Source organism: Diabrotica undecimpunctata, chromosome 5 (genome assembly GCF_040954645.1).
Source record: "Diabrotica undecimpunctata isolate CICGRU chromosome 5, icDiaUnde3, whole genome shotgun sequence".
In the NCBI taxonomy this organism is placed as follows: Eukaryota; Metazoa; Arthropoda; class Insecta; order Coleoptera; family Chrysomelidae; genus Diabrotica; species Diabrotica undecimpunctata.
The window spans coordinates 52605492-52626878 of NC_092807.1; the positions used below are offsets into that span (position 1 = coordinate 52605492).

At 32.6% G+C, this 21387-nt stretch overlaps 1 protein-coding gene across 1 annotated transcript; it reads left to right on the plus strand.

Moving 5' to 3' along the window:
- The first annotated feature begins 20474 nt into the window (after nt 1-20474).
- On the plus strand, nt 20475-21041 carry LOC140442185 (uncharacterized). Its single transcript, XM_072533263.1, has one exon. The coding sequence runs from the start codon at nt 20475-20477 to the stop codon at nt 21039-21041; it is 567 nt and encodes a 188-aa protein (XP_072389364.1).
- The last annotated feature ends 346 nt before the right edge of the window (nt 21042-21387 follow it).

The following is a 21387-nucleotide window of genomic DNA, read 5'->3' on the forward strand; positions in this document are numbered from 1 at the left end:
AAATTGCAAAGGTGAGGATTGATCAAGACCAATATACGGATGAATTTGAAATCCGGAAAGGTGTCCGCCAAGGCTGCATACTCTCTCCGATGCTTTTTAATTTATATGTTGAAAATATATTTGCGGAAGCATTAGATGACACGGAATTAGGCATTAAGGTGAACGGCATACCAATTAGCAACCTACGCTATGCGGACGACACAGTGATTATAACTGATAATTTGGAAGATCAGCAGTTATTACTTGATAGGGTGAACATCATAGGTAAAAAATATGGCTCAAAATCAACATTTTGAAAACGAAATATATGGTCATTAGCAGAGACCCTCCAGAAAACCCGATAATATGCATAAGTGACGATCGCATAAAACGCGTGAAAACTTTTAAATACCTTGGCACCACAATCAATGACCAATCGGATCCACAACAAGAGATAAGAACCCGAATACAAATGGCAAGACAAGCTTTTGTGAAATTCAAACCGCTCCTATGTAATCAAAACCTAAATTTCGAAATACGCTACAGAATGGTCAAGTGCTATATATGGTCCATCTTGCTTTATGGCATGGAAACGTGGACTTTGAAAAAAACATCTATCAACAAACTTGAAGCATTTGAAATGTGGTCATTTAGAAGAATGATGCGCATACCTTGGGTGGATAGAGTTCGAAACGATGACGTCCTTAAGAGAGCCGGCGTGGAAAGAGAACTCTTTGAATTAATTAAAAAACGCAAGATTGGTTACCTTGGGCACATATTGAGAGAGCAAAATATGAAATACCACAGTTAATCCTACAAGGGAAGATCGAAGGTAGGAGAGGAGCCGGCCGCAAACAATTATCCTGGTTAAGGAATATTAAATAATGGACAGGAATACACAATACAGGTGAGCTGTGTCACGCCGCCAAGAACAGAATTCTAGTAATGAGATAGTCGCCTACGCACTTTGATGTATGGCATGTTAAGAAGAAAAAGGTTCTGTTAGTCCAATCATGACGTGCAGTACCTCAAATGATAGCACTTAACCAATAGAATACAATGACATAGAAATCAAATACAGCATCACGTCAAAAGGACCTTAGTTACGTATCTTCGTTTTTAGTGGCCCAATCGTGACATACAGTACCTCAAATGATAGGATTTGACTGATATAATACAATGAGATATAAAAATTAAATAGAGTAGCCTGACAAAAGGGCCTTAGTTATGTATCTTTGATCCTATTAGTCCAATCGTGACGTACAGTACCTCAAATGGTACCATTTAACCAATAGAATACTACGACGTAGAAATCAAATACATCAACACGTCAAAAGGACCTTAGATATATATATATATATATATATATATATATATATATATATATATATATATATATATATGCTCCTATATATGTTATGTCAAAAGAGCCTTAGTTGCGTATCTCCGGTCCTATAGGTCTATTCATGACATATAGAGCCTAAAATGATAGGATTTAACGGAGATAATACGATGGTGGAGAGAACTTAAACATGGCGGCATCTAATAACACCTTAAACTGGCAGCAATAAAACGAATTAACGCACAGAGGTGTGTGGCATATTGACGTGACAGGATTTAGCGAATACCATACGATTACGTCATACATTTCTTTGCATACGTCCACTTTTAGTTAACTACTTAGTATGTATTAACGTATGTGTTGTATGTGTTAACTACTCATTTTAATCAGTTGCTTTGATAAAGTCCTCGTAGACATACCGTCTCAGGACTTGCAACTTAATGTAGAGTCATATGTCGCCATGTTACCAATCCAACGGTAACTTTACCATCTTAACTGTAAATTAGACATAATGTAAACTAAATTTCATTTAATAAGTTTTACCCTAGGGTTTTTACCCACATATTTAGTGGCTACATCCATGTATTAACTAGACACTGATGATGGAATACTTATTCCGAAAACGTTTTGTCAATTCAACATAGCCCAACTGGGTTTTTTATATACCTTTTTATAAAGGATTTTATTCAAAAATTTTTTACTTAGTATGTATTCAGTACTTTGCTTTACCATGTTGAGCCATGGACTCTTAAACAGAAGAATGTTAAAAATCATGAAAGCTTTGAGATGAGGTGCTACCGCAGTATACTAAAAATAAATTAGAGGTAGTTAGAGGTAATACGCAGAATTAATAACGATCCCGAAATCAAGAAAACACAAATAACACTCCGAATTATATTATACAACTAATAGTCGAAAAATGAAGAGCAAGAGGTAGATGACCAAGAAGCCGAAATCTAAATGACGAACACAAATATAATCGACTAATCAGACAATTAAGATCAGCGCTACATGATGCACGTAATGCCACATTTGAACACTACATTAGTATATTGTCTAAAGAAGATCATTCAGTATGGATAGCAGCAAAAACACTTAAAGAGACCTGAACAACACAACCCACCAAATAAGAAAGATGACGTTAGTTGAGGAATATTGTTCTGAAGCTATTTTCTTGGGGCATTTTAAATTAATTATTATTTCAATGGGAATAAGCCACAATTAAAGGTTAAAATACGTTTATTGACGTTTCAATTTCCACTTCGGAAATCGTTATGGGCCCAGCGTTATTCAAAATTTTCGGAGATTGGAAATTCTATACAAGAAACTGGCACATTGTCAAAATTCAATCAAATTTTTACGAAGATGTAGAGACAACAACCTAATACCAAAGGGCTTGAAGTTACGTCCAGCATATTCAAGCAGAAGGTTGAACAACATTCTACATAGAGCCAGCTTGTCCATGATCCGCGAAAGGTTACAATATCATAGATCAAATTTATTTTTTGTTGAACAAGATATTGTAAGTATTGAAGATTTGCTTTTCGATGTGATATCAAATTCTGATTTTGATCAAATTATTTTTAGTTTACATATAGTATATGAAAATTCATATATTAAACAAAGAGATATACATTTAAATAAATTTAATATTCTATTAGAACAAGAGAACGATTTCCGACCGGAATGTTTCCATTTGATCGCCATGTCTTCACTGCAGAAGATTTTTTGTCAAGTTTTGTGACAAACAGGCCACATGTTGCAGTTGAAGCTGCTGCTGAAAATATAAATGAATCTGTAGATGTAGAAAATCCAGGTTCACGTAATACTGATACCACGAAAACCTTTGTTAGCCCAACAGTTTTTAAGGGTTATCCTAAAGCTCCAACAAGAAAATCTGGGGAGGGCAACAAAAAACGCAAAGGAAATACGATAGCTACAGATACCTCGAAAAAAATTGAACTGATTAAATCTAAAGAAAAAACACCAAAACAGAAGAAAGTAACTAGCGCGTATTAGATAGTGATTCTGATGAGCAAGTGGGAAATGAGATGGAATTACAAGATTCCCGCGGAGGAGAGGATTTTATTGATGAGGATCCCGAGCCAATTAGTTTTGAAGATCTTGATCGCCGTCCCAATAACGGTAATTATGTGCTTGTTAAATTTAACTCTAAGCGAAAGATATACTATGTAGGCAAAGTCTTGTCTTAAATAAAAGAAAATGATTTTGAAATATCGTTTTTAAGAAAAAGCGCTAAACATGAAAACAGGTTCTTTTTTTCAGTTGTCCCAGATGCCTCACATGTTTTAAAAAGAGACATTAAAATGATTTTGTCGCCCCCTGTAATGAAATAAAGCGCCAAAGTTTGCTTTTAAAATTTGAATTAAACTTTGACAGTCTTAACGTAAAATAATGTTAATTGTTGCGTCTCAGTGTTCCCACATTGAAAGGAACAGTGAACCATTTAGTAATTTTTAGTTTTAATATTGTTGAGGTCTTAACTTTAGTTTTTATTAAAAAACGAAAAGATTTTTTAGTTCGTGTTTATAACCAAATAGAGGTACAATATAAGTTTAAAGTAGCATTTGATAAAAAAGTTATTGTTATTGAAAATTTTGCATCTCAGTGTTAGTACGACTCCCTAAGAGTTTGTATTATCCCACTAACGTCCTCGATGGGGTACAGTGAGACGCATCTCAGTCTGTCCCACTAAGAATTATCACACTGTACCCCACAGGTACAATTTCACCAAAGTGTGATATTATATTTTTTTCTAAATTCGATAAAATAAAAATTATATCGCTGCTTACATGCAAAAATACCTAAGCTTTACTTACCATCAATATCAAACTACTAACTCAATGTACAACAGAGTAATATCGGTCGCTGTGAGGAACAATGTAATGGCTTTCAGGAGCAAAAATCACACTACCAGCTGACACAAAAACGAACAAGCGAACTGAAGCTAAGATTTGCTGGTAGACTCTAACAAGCGCTGTTGATATGTCCTCAGGAAATGCATTGTCTCACTGTGGAACGTCTCATTGTGGACCACTCTCCTATATGTAATATTGTCTCTACCACAGATTAATAAAACACACATCGTTCTGTTAATCTGTGTCCCTAAGCGAAAATTAAAGTTTTTTGTGTATTTTTAGAACAGTTATTAGTAACTTTCAAAAAATTTACTTTTGAAACTATTTTTGCAATAGCTAAGCAACAAATTAACGATAATAGCCTATGCCTTTGCAATAAAATTGTGTCACTTTTTCATATAATTTGCCGGCCTTCATCTTTAATAATTAAAATCAAATAGCGATCTTACATTGTTTATATATTGTTTATAAGTAAAAAATGATGTTTAATTTTTTGCATATTTCGTTTATTAGACATTGTTATCACCAAATTTATCAAAAGCAGTTGTTAGATATCTGCATCAAAGAGTGGTACGAAAAGAGCTTTTTATTTGGTAATTTCTCTGGTTTTTAAGTGGAACATTACCATTGAAACAATAAGATAATATAATAAATACCACGAAATAACAAATTATTAATAACAACTAGACATTGAACGAAACAAAATATCGAAGATTTGGTAATCAAATTATTTTAAATATACAATTTGTAAAGATACATAAAACGTAATATAAAATATATTTGATAGATTCTACGAAAATTAATTATTAATATATTTTAAATAGTGTGCAGTTGTGCTGCAGAAATCAAGAAGGGATATTAGATATTAATGAAGAATAAAATTATTGATATTTTCTTGAATTAAAAATGTATTCACCAATTTTGTGAACTTTCGTACAAAACAGATTTCTATATAAAAAGTTTCATAGCTGTAGGTCACTATTTCTGTGTGCATTCTAGATTTTAAATTAGCTCTAGTAGATGGCGCTGCATGATTGAAATTAACATTATGAATCGCTTACAATTAACATTATGAATCGCTTGTATTTATAAAAGAATATAAGTCACAAGAATGAAGTTTTGAGAAAATTAAAAAAAGTGTTTATATTTGAAACAAATAAAAAAATTGTGATTTTTCCTGGAAAATGAATTATTTTATTATAAGTCTGATAATAATATTGTATGTACATTGATTTTAGTTAATTAATAGACATTTTATTTGTTATTCTATTCTTCTGACTTATATCTTTTCACGAAGAAAAAAATATCTAGACTATTATTTTTACCAGAAAAAACAAATATTAAGCAGTTTTTACAAGTACGTCAGTACTTTCCACTTAAATTATTTCCTCATTAAATTCTTGAAAATCCGAAAGATATTTCAGAAAGATATCTAGTTATCTTTTGACTATTATTGATTTTTTTAATCTTAATTTTTTTTAGTGTTATTTTTCCATAGGATAATCTCTTTCCTTTGGAAGTTGAACATTTTAGATGTTCGGACTTTTTAGAACAAAGAAACTGGTTAGTGCTCCATCGATAAACTTCAACGCTTCAACAAGCCCTTTTTGTATGATTGTATTGTAGCGGAACTCCATAAAACTGGAAACTGCAAATGAGGGTCCTAGTATCAAAGTCGGCAATCTCCACTTTTTACCAAAATTGAGTTAGTTACACCAAATTGTTCGTATTTTAAAACACTATAAAATAAAGAGAATAAGAATCAAAAACGGCATTATCCGCCTATAAAATAGCATATAAATTTAGCCTAAGAATCAAACACGGCAATCTCCATGAACGGTTTAGAATCAAAGTCGGCAATGTCCTGTTTGACCAATGAGAATCCTCGTAGTGACCATGTGATATACCACTAGGAGTCGTCTGTAGTCGCTGTCGTTATAATTTCTCGTAGTTTCTTTTTAACCAAGGTGCCAAGCTGTTTGTTTTTTATTTTGTTACTTTTTTAAAATGGAAACTATTACAACTCCTGTTGAAAACAACAAAGCTCGCAAACGAATTCGCAATCCGTCCACATGGCAGCAAAATGTGCGGAAAAAAATGAGGTACGTTCTTTAAAATTTAGTTGTAGTTTTTACTCGAAAGGTTAGGTTTAAGAGCACATGTCATCCGTATTCAGATTTTATTCATATAATTTTTTGATTTATTTTATTATTAAAACTATTTTACATATTATAAAAAACTAATAAAAAAAACAAATGATTTGTTCAAGCTACTGTTAATTTTATAAGGTCAGTATTATAATTAGTTTTTTGAAATATGTTATCTTTTCAGGTACTCTTCATCACAGTTACCACAATTCCCTACTTGCGGCCACAAAACGAAGGCCTATCAATGTTCTTCTCTAACAATGAGAGATATCAAGTGTTTTCATGATGCGTTTTACGCAGTTAAGGACAAGCTTAGTCAAGATTCCTTTATTCTAAAATTTTGTACAATTCAACTACCTAAACGTCACCGTCCAAAAAACTCTAGACATGAAGCAAAAACAACGTCTGTGAAATGCTTTGTACGGAATAGTGTAATAAAGCAAAATATTCCAGTGTGCCAGAAAGCTTTTTTAAACATACTAAATATTACGAAACATCGCCTCACCTACATTATGAAATCATTTTTAAAAACAGGAGAAGCACCAAAGGAAAAAAGAGGCGGTGACAGAAAAACTTCAAATTTTAAAGGAAAACAAGAATCAGTTCAAAAATTTATTAATACTTTTAAAAGTATTGAATCGCATTATTGTCGTTCTTCCACACGTATGCGCTACCTTTCTTCTGATTTGTCAATACAAAAGATGTTCCAAATGTATATTAATCAGTGTTCTCCAGAGGAGAGAGTAAAACCATCATACTTTAGAATGATTTTTAATACTAAGTACAACCTTAGCTTTACTACTCCCCGTACGGATATGTGTTCCCTATGCATTGAGTTTGCAGAAAAAATTAAAAGATCTATGGATGAAGAAGAGAAGAAAAAATTGATTGTTGAAAGAAAAATTCATAAGCTAAGGGCTAATGCATTTTTTGAGTTGCTTAAAGAGTCACGAGATGATTTGATAACACTATCTTTTGATTGTCAAAAAAACCTTGTACTTCCTAAGGTCCCCGACCAAAGTGCCTACTACTCTAGGCAACTGTATTTATATAATTTTACCATAGTCCAGGGAACCTCTCAATCAAAGCTTACTGAAAAAAATGTATTTTCGTATTATTGGACAGAGGACGAATTTGGAAAAGGTTCCAACGAAATTTCTTCCGCCGTTTTTGACAGGCTTAACAAAATTGACTTTCACTCTGAAGTACCCACCATTAGACTAATGGCAGATGGCTGCAGTGGCCAAAATAAGAACACTACGCTAATTGGAATGTGTTGCAAATGGCTTTCATCAAGAGCACCAACACATGTACAAAACATCGAGGTAATTTTTCCGGTGGTAGGCCATTCTTTCTTGCCAGCTGATAGAGTCTTTGGTAATATTGAGAAAGATATTAAAAAACTGGAAGTTATATCGCAACCAAAAACGTATTTGGAATTGTTTTCAAAAATAGCTACACTTACTCACTTAGGGCAAAATTGCAAAGTGTTTAATTGGAAAGAAACAATCTCAAGTGTTTTTAGACCCACTGGTACATGGCATTTTTCTTTTAAAAATACAAAGCGCTTTTTCCTAAGAAAATGCAAAACTGGAAATATTACCATTAGAGGAGAAATTAATTACAGAACTGATTTGCAAACATTTAAAAGTGTTTTAAAGAAAGGTTGTACGATCTATATGATTGACCCCGTTATTATAGAAAGTGGTCTGCAAAAAGTAAATTCACTTAAGCTTAAAGATGTTGATAAACTTCTCACCAAGCACTTTGGAAATACTTGGAGAACCATGGAAGAACTTAAATTTTTTGAAGATATTATCTTTAATAATAATCAACTAGAGCAGCTAGCAGTTCAGGAAGGAAGTGCTGATACAGTTCCAGATACTGAAAAAATGGAGGAAGCAACTTGTGAGTTCTTTGAAGAACTTCCTTCTATTTTAGTATAATATTTATATAATATTTTGTTTCTTAAATTACATTATTCTGAAAACAAAGCTGTTTTAGTTTTATGAGCTATCATAAATAAAATTACCTGTAAAACTCTTTAAGGTAACATAAATACTTATTATGTTACTTTTATTATGTTCTTGCCAAATTTTAGTATCAAAACCGGCAATATACACCTCTTAGTATCAAAACCGGCATTCTCCATCATTTTTTTCAATTTAAAAAAAAACTGTTAATAATTTAGTTAATAACTTCTTCACCATTTGCTGTCATTTGCCATTGTCTAATATATTAGACTATATTTGTTTCGATATCACCTAAAATACAGCCGTATAATTGTTTTGCGTTTTACTCAAAAGTCAAAATGATGGAGATGGCCGACTTTGTTACTAGGACCCTCAAATGACTCCTTTTGTGAACGTTGAATGGATTTAGTGGAAGTTTTAACAGAAAGGCACATATTTTTGTAATATTTAGACCACCAATTTTTGAAATCCAAAACGTCATTAGTTCTGACTATTTGTACAGTAAATTTCTGCCTCTTTGCAGAACTACAGATTGCTTCACAAACTTTTATTGGTGTATACAGCCAATCCGTGCGATTGAGTTTGCGTTTTACCAAGTCAAATTGCCGATCTCATTGCAAGAAAGAGTGGCCACGAATTGGAAATTTGTGGACAATTTTTTCAAATATTTTTGTGTCAGTAAGCGCAAGGCAAAATCGGATCATAACATTGTTTTTATTTTGGTCACCACAGCCGTCACTGTAGAGTTGAAGTTCTTTTACTGTGGATGTATGTTGTGCTTCAAATAGTTGAAAATAAAAGAACAAGTAACATTTGGATCTTTTTTAGCCACGCTTTCATGGTAAAGAAAAAACTGGGCACTGTTATCTTTTAAGGTATGAATACTGAATGGAAATACTGACAGCTGACGTAAATAAAAAATAATCTTGAACTGGAATCGACGGTAATGAAATGTTTGCAAATAACCGAAGCAAAGTTCAATAACGCTGTCATTTTCTTTGCACATTTTATCCGTGTTTTGAATGCTATGATACAATTTTTTAGAGCGTCTTTTATGCACCGTAAATTCAGCTAAGACAGCTCTTTGAGGTGTTTGATTTAAAGAAAAACTTGTGCATTTAATATTGTTCCTCATATTGGCAGCATGAACAAACTTGCGGTAGTCCAAATTTATAGTCAAAATGCTCTTTAAAAATGGTAGAATATGTTGAATATTTAACATTAACTTTAGCATATTCCTCTTTTAATAAGGAATGTATAATTTTTTACATTAAGCTTTGCGTCTAGGTATTGATATTCTTTGGATGAATAATAACTTTGTTTGACAGGAAATGAAGAAATGTGCTCACGTACAATGTGCATAATATCATCAGCAACAGTTTCTCTATTATTCTGTAGACCCCTCAAATCTTTAGGAGATTTTCCGAGATGCAAAAAAATGTAAGCGTTGTACTGGTTTAGAACTTATGCCGTGTAAACTTAAAAATGCATGTTTACAAACTTTGCGTCGCTCTGTGTTAACCAACACAAAATAGTCAAAGGGTAAACTTCTTTGTGATGCTTCTTCTTTACGAAGCCGTCTCTTCTTAATAACTTTCGACTCTATTAAATCTTGCAGATAAATATCTTGTTCATTTATTGTTGAAAAAGAATATAATTTTTTCATTATCTCAATTTTGTCTGCTGCGCTTATCTTCTCAAAACATTTTGACTTGCACCTTTAATAAAATAAAATTGTTCAATAAACTACAAAAATAATAAAAACATTTGAAAATTACGTGCAAGGTTTTCCAATGGCCTTTCCTGGAATCACGTGTCCTTGGTAATTTGTATATGGTTGTCCCAACAACCGATTTCTCTTAATTTTAAAAGTTTTATACTCATCTGGGTTTTTAACTCCATTCTTTCTCTTTTTTGTAATCTCAGTATCACTCATATTAAATCAAATATGTAGTATTTTACACAACGATCGTCGAAATATCAAAGTAATTGTCTATAAACAACAACAAAATAACCTGCTTATCATTTGTCATCAAGCAAAATCACTGTGTTCATGACACTACTAGCGCCAGTCAAAGATCAGCGGCAAATTTTTGAAACGATATAAGTCAATGACTTATATCATTTCATAAAACAAACAAATCAAACAATACAAAACTCTAGGAAACAAATCAGTTAATAATGATGTTTGAGCTTATATAAGGGGATTTAAAATGTCAAAAAACTGTCAAAGTGTTTAGACGCATTTCAAAGTTTCTCTTAAAAATTTAAATATTTAAACTATTATTTCTTCAGTTCTGAACGTGTAAATAGTGAATAATATTAAAATCAAAATCCTGTTCAAAGTTAAATGTGACAGTGTACTGAAAATCGTAGAATTCTGTGAGTACAAAACTGCATTATTAATAACCTTAAAATCAGAAGTTTAAAAGGCAAAATATTTTATCGATTTCAATTCAACTTATCGATTATTGACAACAACTTTTTGCTGGTTCTTGCTACTAACAAGTAATTAGGCTAGGCTGCTGTTTAATTTTATTAAGTCGCCAAGTCCGGCTTCAGATCCTCTGTGCCAATGTACGTAAATTCTCAGCGGGAAGATGGATGAACCGGAATCAGCTACTACCTCACGAAATATATCCACTACGTCACATATATCTTACTCCAATGCATTAAACAGTTTCAAATATCCTTCAAAAGACCAAGGTATTATACTTTCAACCATACAAGGAATAAAAGTTTTCGAATATATAAAAGCTGTTGGATCAATAGTACAGCCCAAAAATGTTGTTTGGGCATCCAAAATATCAAACAATCGCATCTGCATCTACCTCTCCTCTAAATATGTAGTTGATCAATTTCTTAGCTCCCACAAATATATAAATATTGATGGTAACCAGATTGAAGTAAGAAGACTTATAACCCCCGCCCAGAGACTCATCATATCTAATGTATGTCCTACTATACCTAATAGCTTAATTGAAGAGCACTTAAAAACTATGGGTATAAAATCCGCCTCCAACATGACGTTTCTACGAGTAGGCATGCAAGACTCAGAATACAGCCACGTACTCAGCTTTAGGAGGCAAATGTTCATAAGTCCTTTAGAAAATGCATCAATTCCTGACTCATTTCTAATCTCATTTGACAATACATCATATCGACTATACATTTCCATAGATGGTTTAAACTGCTCCAGATGCAAGATTGTCGGACATCAAGATTCTGACTGTCCTTCTTTATCATCATCAAGCAACTCAATTAATCAAATGAAAACTGACCACCACGTGAATATACATAACTCTACCAATGAAAAATATAATCAGCTACAAGATCAACCACGAAACCAATACCAAGAAGATACCGAAACATTAATGGAACCAGAACCCAATACCATACAAAATCACGCATCAGCTACAAAAGACCAAACCACTTCCTCACAAACAAACAATGAATTACAAATCTTGAATCAACCAAAAATATTCCAAGATAATTCCTTAGTAATTGAAAGCGATAGGAAAAGCACTAAAATTACTCCTGCAACTAAAAGACAAATATCCTCTCCTGAAATTCTTGAAAATGACCTACCTCCTCCCGATACTCAAAAACCTAAGAAAAAGCCTAAAACCCAAGAAGATATTTCAATTATTCTAAATCAAATTAAAGAAAAAATTGAAAATAGAAACCCTTCCTTTACACTTACTTTTCATGAAATATGTGATTTTCTGGCAAATTCCCTTCACTCAAAACATCCTGAAGTCATTGTTAAAAATTATTCAAATGAAAGCCAAGAAATAAAAGAAATTTTAAACTTTATATATTCCCAAATACAAAATAAAACTTTAAAAAACAATATCACCAGATTGAAGAAGAAACTGCTTTTCAACAGTCCTTCTTCTACTGACGAAACTGACCAAGAATCAAGTTCTCAACAATAAATAGTTAACACATAAAGAGTTAATGGCCAGCACATTCATATTACAGTGGAACCCCAACGGTTATTTTACACATATAGAATCCATTAAGCTTCTTATACACGAATATCTTCCTTTAGTCATATGCCTAGAAGAGACCCATTTCAAGCACCAAAGTGTGACATTAAAAAATTATGTTCCTTTTCTAAGAAACCGAGTTGCAGATCACTCAAGCGGCGGAACAGCAATTTTTGTAAGGGATGACATAGAGTCAACTGAAATACAACTACAAACAAATCTCGAAATAGTTGCAGTGTCAGTCACCCACAAAATGAAAATCAATATTTGCAATGTATACTTACCTCATCCTACTGATTTAGACATAACTGAACTAAGCAATGTTTTAAACCAAATTCCACACCCAAAAATAATATTAGGCGATTTTAACTGTCACAACAGTACTTGGGGAAGTAACAAAACCGACAAATGTGGCAATCTCCTAAATAATCTCATTGATAATTTAAATTTAGTCTTACTAAACACTGGCAAATCTACTAGGTTTAATTCATACAATGGTACATTTTCTGCCATAGATCTCTCTTTATGCAGTCCGTCGCTAGCTCCTTTATTATATTGGGACACATTGGGGTATTTATATGATAGTGATCACTTCCCTATCACGATAACCATAAACACTAATGATAAATCAACTTTTCCAATTCACCAGACATGGAAAATAAAGTCAGCTGACTGGAATTTATATCGAACACTGATAGAAGAACAAACAAACAAATATAATTTAACCAATAACGCAAACCAAAACCTGGAAATATTTAATAACATTATTATTTCTGCAGCAACAATCGCAGTGGGAAAAACAAAATCGAGTCAAAGGCAGCCAGTTCCTTGGTGGAATAACGAAATTGCACAAGCACTCACTTTGTCTAAACACGCTTTTAACGTTTACAAGAAACATAAAACTATCGAAAACCTTTTAAGGTTTAAAAATCTCAGAGCTCAAAGCAGACAATTAATCAAAAAAGCAAAACGAGAAAGTTGGAAAAAGTACGTTTCTTCAATAAATCCTTCCACTCCCTTAGGCAACATATGGAACAAAGTCCGTAGAATAAAAGGTACAAAATACTTTCGAGGTATAGATACTCTATCATATAATAACCAAATGCATTCAAACAAAGAAGATATTCCAGAAATACTAGCAGATATATACGAACTTAATTCTAGTGATTCTAATTACAGCCTATCCTTTCTAGAGCACAAAAAACTAACGGAGTCTTCAAATATACAAATCACAGAGAGTGGCAATCCAATAAACAAACCAGTAAGTCTTCAAGAATTAGAATTTTGTTTAAGTGCTAAAAATTCGAGTCCAGGACCTGATGATATCCACCCTCTTTTCTTACGAAATCTTCCTCTGAATGCAAAGCTAATATTAGTTGATATTTTTAATAATATTTTTATTCATCATGACTTTCCTGATCTATGGTCGCAAGCAACTATAATTCCAATCCTTAAATATAATAAACCAAAAGACGATCCAAATTCCTATCGTCCAATATCACTTACGTGTTGTACCTGCAAACTTTTAGAAAAAATCCTTAATTATCGTCTTAAATGGTACCTCGAAAACAATAACCTAATAAGTATCAGACAAAGTGGATTTCGTACGGGTAGATCCACAACAGACAATCTAATAACACTTGAATCAAGTATACATGAATCCTTTCTGCACAACCAAAAACTTATTGCCGTGTTTTTTGACATAAGAAAAGCGTTTGACACAACATGGAGACATCTTATACTAAAAACACTTCAAGAATGGGATGTTCAAGGGCACATGTTGTCTTTTATTAAAAATTTTCTAGAAACACGAACTTTTCGAGTCAGAACCAATGGATTTACATCCTCCAGACGAGTACTTCAAAACGGCACTCCACAAGGATCTACTCTAAGTCCTACTCTTTTTCTAGTTGCAATAAATAGTATTATACATCAAATAAAACTACCTGTATTTACTAGCCTATATGCAGATGACTTAGTCATTTATCTAAGAACAAACAATGTAACTCTGGGAACACATATACTGCAAACTACCTTACACACAATTGAAAGCTGGTCGCAAAACACGGGTTTTATATTCTCTAGTGAAAAGACACGTTATTTAATTTTTAGCAAAAGAAAAAATTATCCTAATGTTCAATTAACACTAAATGGAGTTGTCTTGAAACAAGCAGAAGAAATAAATTTCTTAGGACTTTCTTTTGAACGTAACTTAAGCTGGGAAACCCACATCACCAATCTGCAACGTTCTTGCCAATCCAGAATTAATCTACTAAAGATGCTGTCAAATACCTCTTGGGGGGCAGATACAACAACCTTACTTACTCTATATAGATCACTAATACGAAGTAAACTAAACTACGGCTGTTTATGCTACGATACTGCTAACAAAACATCTTTAAAAAAACTTGACTACATTCAAAATATGTGCTTAAGATTAGTTTTAGGTGCCACAAGAACTAGTCCAGTAAGTAGCTTACAAGTTTTGGCTAATGAACTGTCCTTAAGCCAACGAAGGCAACTCCTATCACTAAATTACGTTGCCAGAATTTCAGCAAACAACAGCAACGTAACCTACTCAACAATACTTTGCAGAACAAATATAACGTCCGATCTTTACAGAAACATTGCAATAAAAAAACTACCATTTCCCGAACGAATAAAACGTATTGGTCTTAATTTAGAACAGTTCAGTCTTACTATGCCTATTCATGTAAATGTTCCTCCTTGGATGATTAAACATCTAAAAATAGACACGTCTCTAAAAGAACTCCCGAAACATTCCACACATCCTTTCCTTATACAGCAAGCTTATAAAAATGTAATATCCAAATACCCAACAACCCATCAAATCTTCACTGATGCTTCCAAATGTCATGAAGGACATGCTGCAGCCTACATCTACGAAAACGTCAAGTCTACCATACGAATCCCAACAAATTGTTGTATATATACCGGAGAACTTACGGCAATTCATCAGGCCGTGAAAAAATGTTGTTCTATCAATGAAAGCAAATTTGTTATTATCACCGATTCAATGAGCGCATTACTTGGAATAAAACAGCTATATACAACTCACGCCATACTTCTCAAGATCAAAGAAGAGTTATCTTATCTACAGACTCAACAAAAAGATATTTCCTTTATCTGGGTACCTTCCCATATGGGAATAAGTGGTAATGAGGAAGTGGACTCTCTGGCAAGCAATGCAACCACCGACCAAAGTATTGCTATCATAAATCAAATGCCTTGGACTGATCACAAAGTAAATATCAAAGCCCACGTATACAGAGCGTGGCAAACTACTTGGGATCACACTGCTAATAAACTCAAAGAATGTCTAAGTCAAGTAGGAACCAAACTCATCTTACCAAATAATAGAAAAGACCAAGTCATCATTAACCGACTCCGAATAGGACATACTTTCCTTACACACAAGCATATCTTCAACCAGGAGGCTGCTCCGTTGTGTACCAAGTGCAATACTCAGTTGTCAGTGAAACATATAATTGTTGAGTGTCCAGTGTACCAGAACGAAAGAATCGCGTGTGCCCTTAGTGATAATTTAAAAAGTATACTAACGTCAAATTTACAGTCTTTATTAAGTTATCTTAAAATGACTAAACTATATACCAGATTGTAAAAAATATTTTTTTTTATGCAACAATATGTATCTTACTGTTTGTGTATGTCCCCCCGCTAATAACCCTTAGTGGTTGATGCGGGTATATTTGTTTAAATAAAAAAAAAAAAAAAAAAAAAGGGGATTTAAAATGCCGTTGAATCTATTTTTTAAACAACTTGTTAGGAAAGACTTTATCCATTTTCCAAGACTAAAAACTTTTGCAGTAAGGAAGAGAAACATAAGAGCTATCAAAAACCCTTGAAATTTCTTTATGAAGAGTTTGAGAGAAGACTTCAAGACTGAAAGATATCCAACAGGACCTGGACATAGTTAGAGCGCCATTTAATATGGATTATGAATAAGTCAAACCACAATTGCAACTATTACGCAATATTACGCTCAGAAGATAAATGTTTGTATCTTTTTTACACCTATAAATAGGTGGTTTCTACATGAAGCTTTGCAAAAACAGCGTTGGAAACCGATTAACTGCTCAACATTTAGCTTTAATACTGCGAATCAACTCATTCCATTTTCTATGAGAATATGAATAACTTTTAGAAGCTTAATCGTAGTTTTATCTACCACCTACGCCTTCAGCGTTTCTAAAGAATGATCAATAATTTTAGTAATTTTTTTACTAAGTTATAAAGGGTTGTAGCACATAATATTAGTTTATGTTGTATAAAATAAAAAATAAATATGATCACTTATAAAAGTTTCTTTAGTACATTTTTTTTGACTGGATTAATTTCTTTTTAATTTTATGTAGCTCTTTCTTTAAAAAGTTTTTCCATGTCTGCCTTAAACAACTTAACATAAATCAAATGAATACCTTAGGCAAAATCAAGAGTAATATTTGGTTGAACTGTAGCATTGTCCCCGTCACCTTCTTTAGCTATATTACTCTCAAGCTGCTTACACTGTATGCACTACATGCTGTAAGACCGTCATTACTATTATAAAAAGACACAGGAAATTACTCAATATATATCAGCAAAATTAGAAAATTAACAATTTAAACAGGAAGTATTAAATAATAAATAAATAATACTTTATTTATTTTTAAAAAATATTTAACTTTTAAAAATACAGAAAACATATTGGTATATGGTATATATATCTTCACTTCGCTTGTAAGCTGAAACTGACGCTGCGTTGTACTGCGGAGGCCATATTTTGCCTCAACGCGGCTTCAATTTCAGCTTACAAGCGAAGCAGTAACATCTCCAGAAGATGTCAACCCCTAGTGTTGGCGAAACGTCGAGAACTAATCTCAGAAGACAACGGCCTAACAGCCCGAACAAACAGTTTAACAACACAGATAAATTGTTAATAATAATTAATATCCATATAACTAATATTATAAGGGTATTAATCTAATAGTTTTATTTAGAACTATTCGCTCCGTGCGTGTCCATGGTAGGGGTACTTTGAAACGATGCCAGCGTGCGTATCGGCGAAATATGACACAATTGGACCTACCTTTTTACGCATAAATTTTATCAAAAATGTGTGCAAATACATATTGCTTATTTAATTGTGCTAATAATAGCAAAAGTAGTAAATGTAGTTTTTATAGGTTCCCAAAGATTACATATAAATTAGAGAAAAGAAAAGATGGATCCGTGCTATTAATATGAAGAAGTAAATATCACATAACTTCATTTTTATGCAATTGAAATAGGAAAAATTTAAATAATTTACATTAAATGATATTTCATAAGGCTTCAAGCTAACTGCATCCTGCCTAATGACTTAAGCTTTTATATAATAACTTTTACTATTACTGTTTTTAAGTATTATGTGAAAAATGTGAAATAAACGTGAAAAACTTGATTTGCCAGTACTTAGATTTTCCCTTTCTTTTCAGTTTATGGTTGAAAAGAAATATTATGATGAATTTTGAGAAACCCAGTTTTTAATACTACATTTATTTTGTACATAAACTGAAAAAATATAATTAAAAAGTTAATTAATAATAATTGTCAATTTCTCATGTAGGTATTTAACAATATCAAACATATGTCATATGTTTAACCTGAAAATTTGGTTTATACAACCAAAGTACAACTGGAATAAACTTTAGAGCTTGCCAACCACTAATACCCAATGAGAGATGCTTCAAATATGAGACAAATAGGTTATTTATAAAAACAATAAACAGAATAAGATCAAACCACGCACTCACTCCTGCATACAAACACAGCATAGGTATTACTGATAACCCCTATTGCTCCTGTGGTAAAGTGGGAGATCTGCAGCACTTTATATTGGAGTGTGGACAGTACAAACAAAGTATCAAAATGATGTATGAAAAACTAATTGAGCTAAATTGTTCATTGCCTGTCAATTTAAATACAATTATTTTTTCAAATAATAAGCAGATATTAAAATGTATCTACGAATACATAACATCCTGTAAATTTAAATTATAACTAGTTTTAGGTATTTAAATCAAAACTTGTAAATATGTCAAAAATTGAATGTGTATACCAACATATTACTTCCTGTAAATTTATATTATAAATAGGCTTAGGTAATAAAATCAAAAATTGTAATTACCACAAATAGTCTGGCTAATTGGCTATGCCAAAGCCATTATACAATATAAAAAAAAAACCTGAAAATTGGTAGGTCCAAAACTGTCAGATGAAGGCGGTAGGTGTCGCGTCAGTCACGCACGGAGCGAATAGACAATTTATTGCCTGAAAAAGTCTTAGTTTGTGATCGGAAGAGTTAAAAGTATTCCATAGATTAAAATAAATTAGCTTAACTCATCACACATGGAATGCGCTTCTGATTTATGCAGTTTAACTTTAACCTACTTAAAAAATTGAACGATATTTAAATGAAAATTCACGAGTTATTTGCGTTTAAATTGTAAATAATTAATCAGTTATATTATGCTGATGCTTTTGATAGCATTTTAAATTATTTAGTACATATCGGATGAAAATTTATTACATATACACTATATATTATATTTATAAACACGTAATACTAACAATTTTGTATATATACTTTACACACGATTTATTTGATCAGTTAACATTACAAAATGTATGCAGTACGGTAATGCAGTTAAATAATTTTTGTTTTCTTTTATAAAATACTAGCTGACCTGACGAACTTAAAGTTCGTTCGCCTAACAGAAAACTAGAATATAATCACTAGGAAAGCGTGATCAATTCATTCACAATTTCTAGAGATGCTGAAGAGGTATCTACTTGTTACAAAATCACTTATACTGATTATATACAAAAGCGTATCAAAAGTAACAAGTAACAAAAATCTACACCTCTAAACAAAGACGCTTAATTTGCAGTTTTAACAGATATGGATTCAGTTATCGTCACGAATTACATTTATGTCTGTTAAGTAAGTAAATTTAATATTATTTTGACTCTATTATAATAATTATCTAGACCTTTAGGTCTTTACCTTGTAAGAACATGTGACAAAAACAACAAAAAAAAAGGACATTATAGTGTATAATCTGTGATTTTTCACCTTCAAACTCTTTGCTATGCCTGAGGATGAGGCAAATATTGTAAGCCTCGAAATCGGTCGCTTCTGTAACACCTTGAAAATAAATATTAGATTGTGAGTATTGACCTTTTTAATATATCTGTTCAAGTATTATCTATTATCTATCTATTATCTATTATTTTATTAGAATATTAGCCTGTAGATAATACTTTGCAGGTTTGTATATACAGTCACTAAAACAAATTAATATGTCGGACACGGATTCTGCCGATGAACTCGTAAACATACCTTTAACTCCTCCAAAAAAGTGATCGAAAAAAGGCCATTTAAGCGTAGACGTTAAAGAAATAATTGTAAACGTGTATAAGCACGAGTTACAAGAAAATTCGGCGTTAATATTGTCCGCTGTTGAGAAAAGAGTAGCTGATAAAGTTTTAGTATCGGATAGTTCTGTGTTTAAAGTTATTAGAGAATATAAAACTACACACACAATAGTTGCACCAAAGAAATGTACCACTCGTAAAGGCAAACTCGAATCTGTAGATGATTTTGACAAGGTAGCAATAAGAAGAATAGTGCATCAATTCTTTTTTAGAAATGAAATTCCCACGATAGATAGAGTTCTACAACAGGTCAACGACGACCCCAATCTACCTGATTTCAAACGTAGGAACAGTATGCTTACGGACAGAGATGACCTTGTAATCTGGAGAAGAGAATTTTTAAGGCAGATAAAAGATCATAGGAATGACAATCGTAAAATATATTATTTAGATGAGACTTGGATTAACGCCAGACATACTAAATCAAAAACATGGATTGATAAGTCAGTCACCTCATCAAGACAAGTATTTTTGGATGGACTCTCGACAGGTCTGAAAAATCCATCAGGTAATATTTTTTGTTGAACATTGAAATGGATAAATATTATTTGAATTTTAAGGTAAAGGAAAGTGACTGATTAGTTGCCAGATAGGAAGACGGATTTGTTCCTGACGCTCTATGGAGTTTTGAATCAAAGAAAAGTAGAGATTGCCATGAGCAAATGGATGGAAAAGGTTTGGAGAGTTGGTTTGAAAAAACGTTACCCAAATTGGAAGCAAATTCTGTGATTGTAATGGACAATGCGTCGTATCATTCTAGAAAATCTGAAAAGGTCCCCACCACATCTTCTAGAAAAGCGGATATCCAAGAATGGCTACATCTAAAAAGCATCCCCTTTGACGACTCACTTCTTAAAGTGCAACTTTTAGCACTTGTTAATCAACATAAAAAACAGTATGATAAATACATCATCGACGAAATGGTGAAAAGTCAAAATAAAATTGTTTTAAGATTGCCACCATATCACTGTGAGTTGAATCCCATAGAACTGATATGGGCAGATATAAAAAATTATGTAGCAGCTAAAAATACAACTTTTAAGTTTGCCGACATGAAAAATTTACTTGATGAAGCTCTATCCACCATAACTCCACAAAAATGGAAAAATTGTGTACAGCATATTACCCAAAAGGTAGAACCAAAAATATGGGAGATAGAAGTAGAAGCCAGACTAGATTCAATTATAATAAACCCTGATGATGATAGTACATCTAGTTCCTCAGAATAATATTTTGCACTAAGTTTAAGTATTTGTGGATTAGGCCTACCTGGAAAACCACATAAAAAAACGCACCATTATCACTCTACCTCTATGGTGGTGTGGAAATGAGTTCTCTTCTTCTTGATGTGCCTATCCGTGACGAATGTTGGCGATCATCATGGCAATCTTTACCTTATCTCCCACAGCGCGAAAAAGCTGCATAGATGTTGTGTTGAACCAGGTTCTGAGGTTCTTCAACTAGGATGTTCTTCTTCCTGGACCCTGTTTTCCAAATATTTTCCTAGCAGGATGGCTTGTAGAAGGGCATATCTGAATTCATTTCGCATAATGTGTCCAAAGTACTGAAACTTTC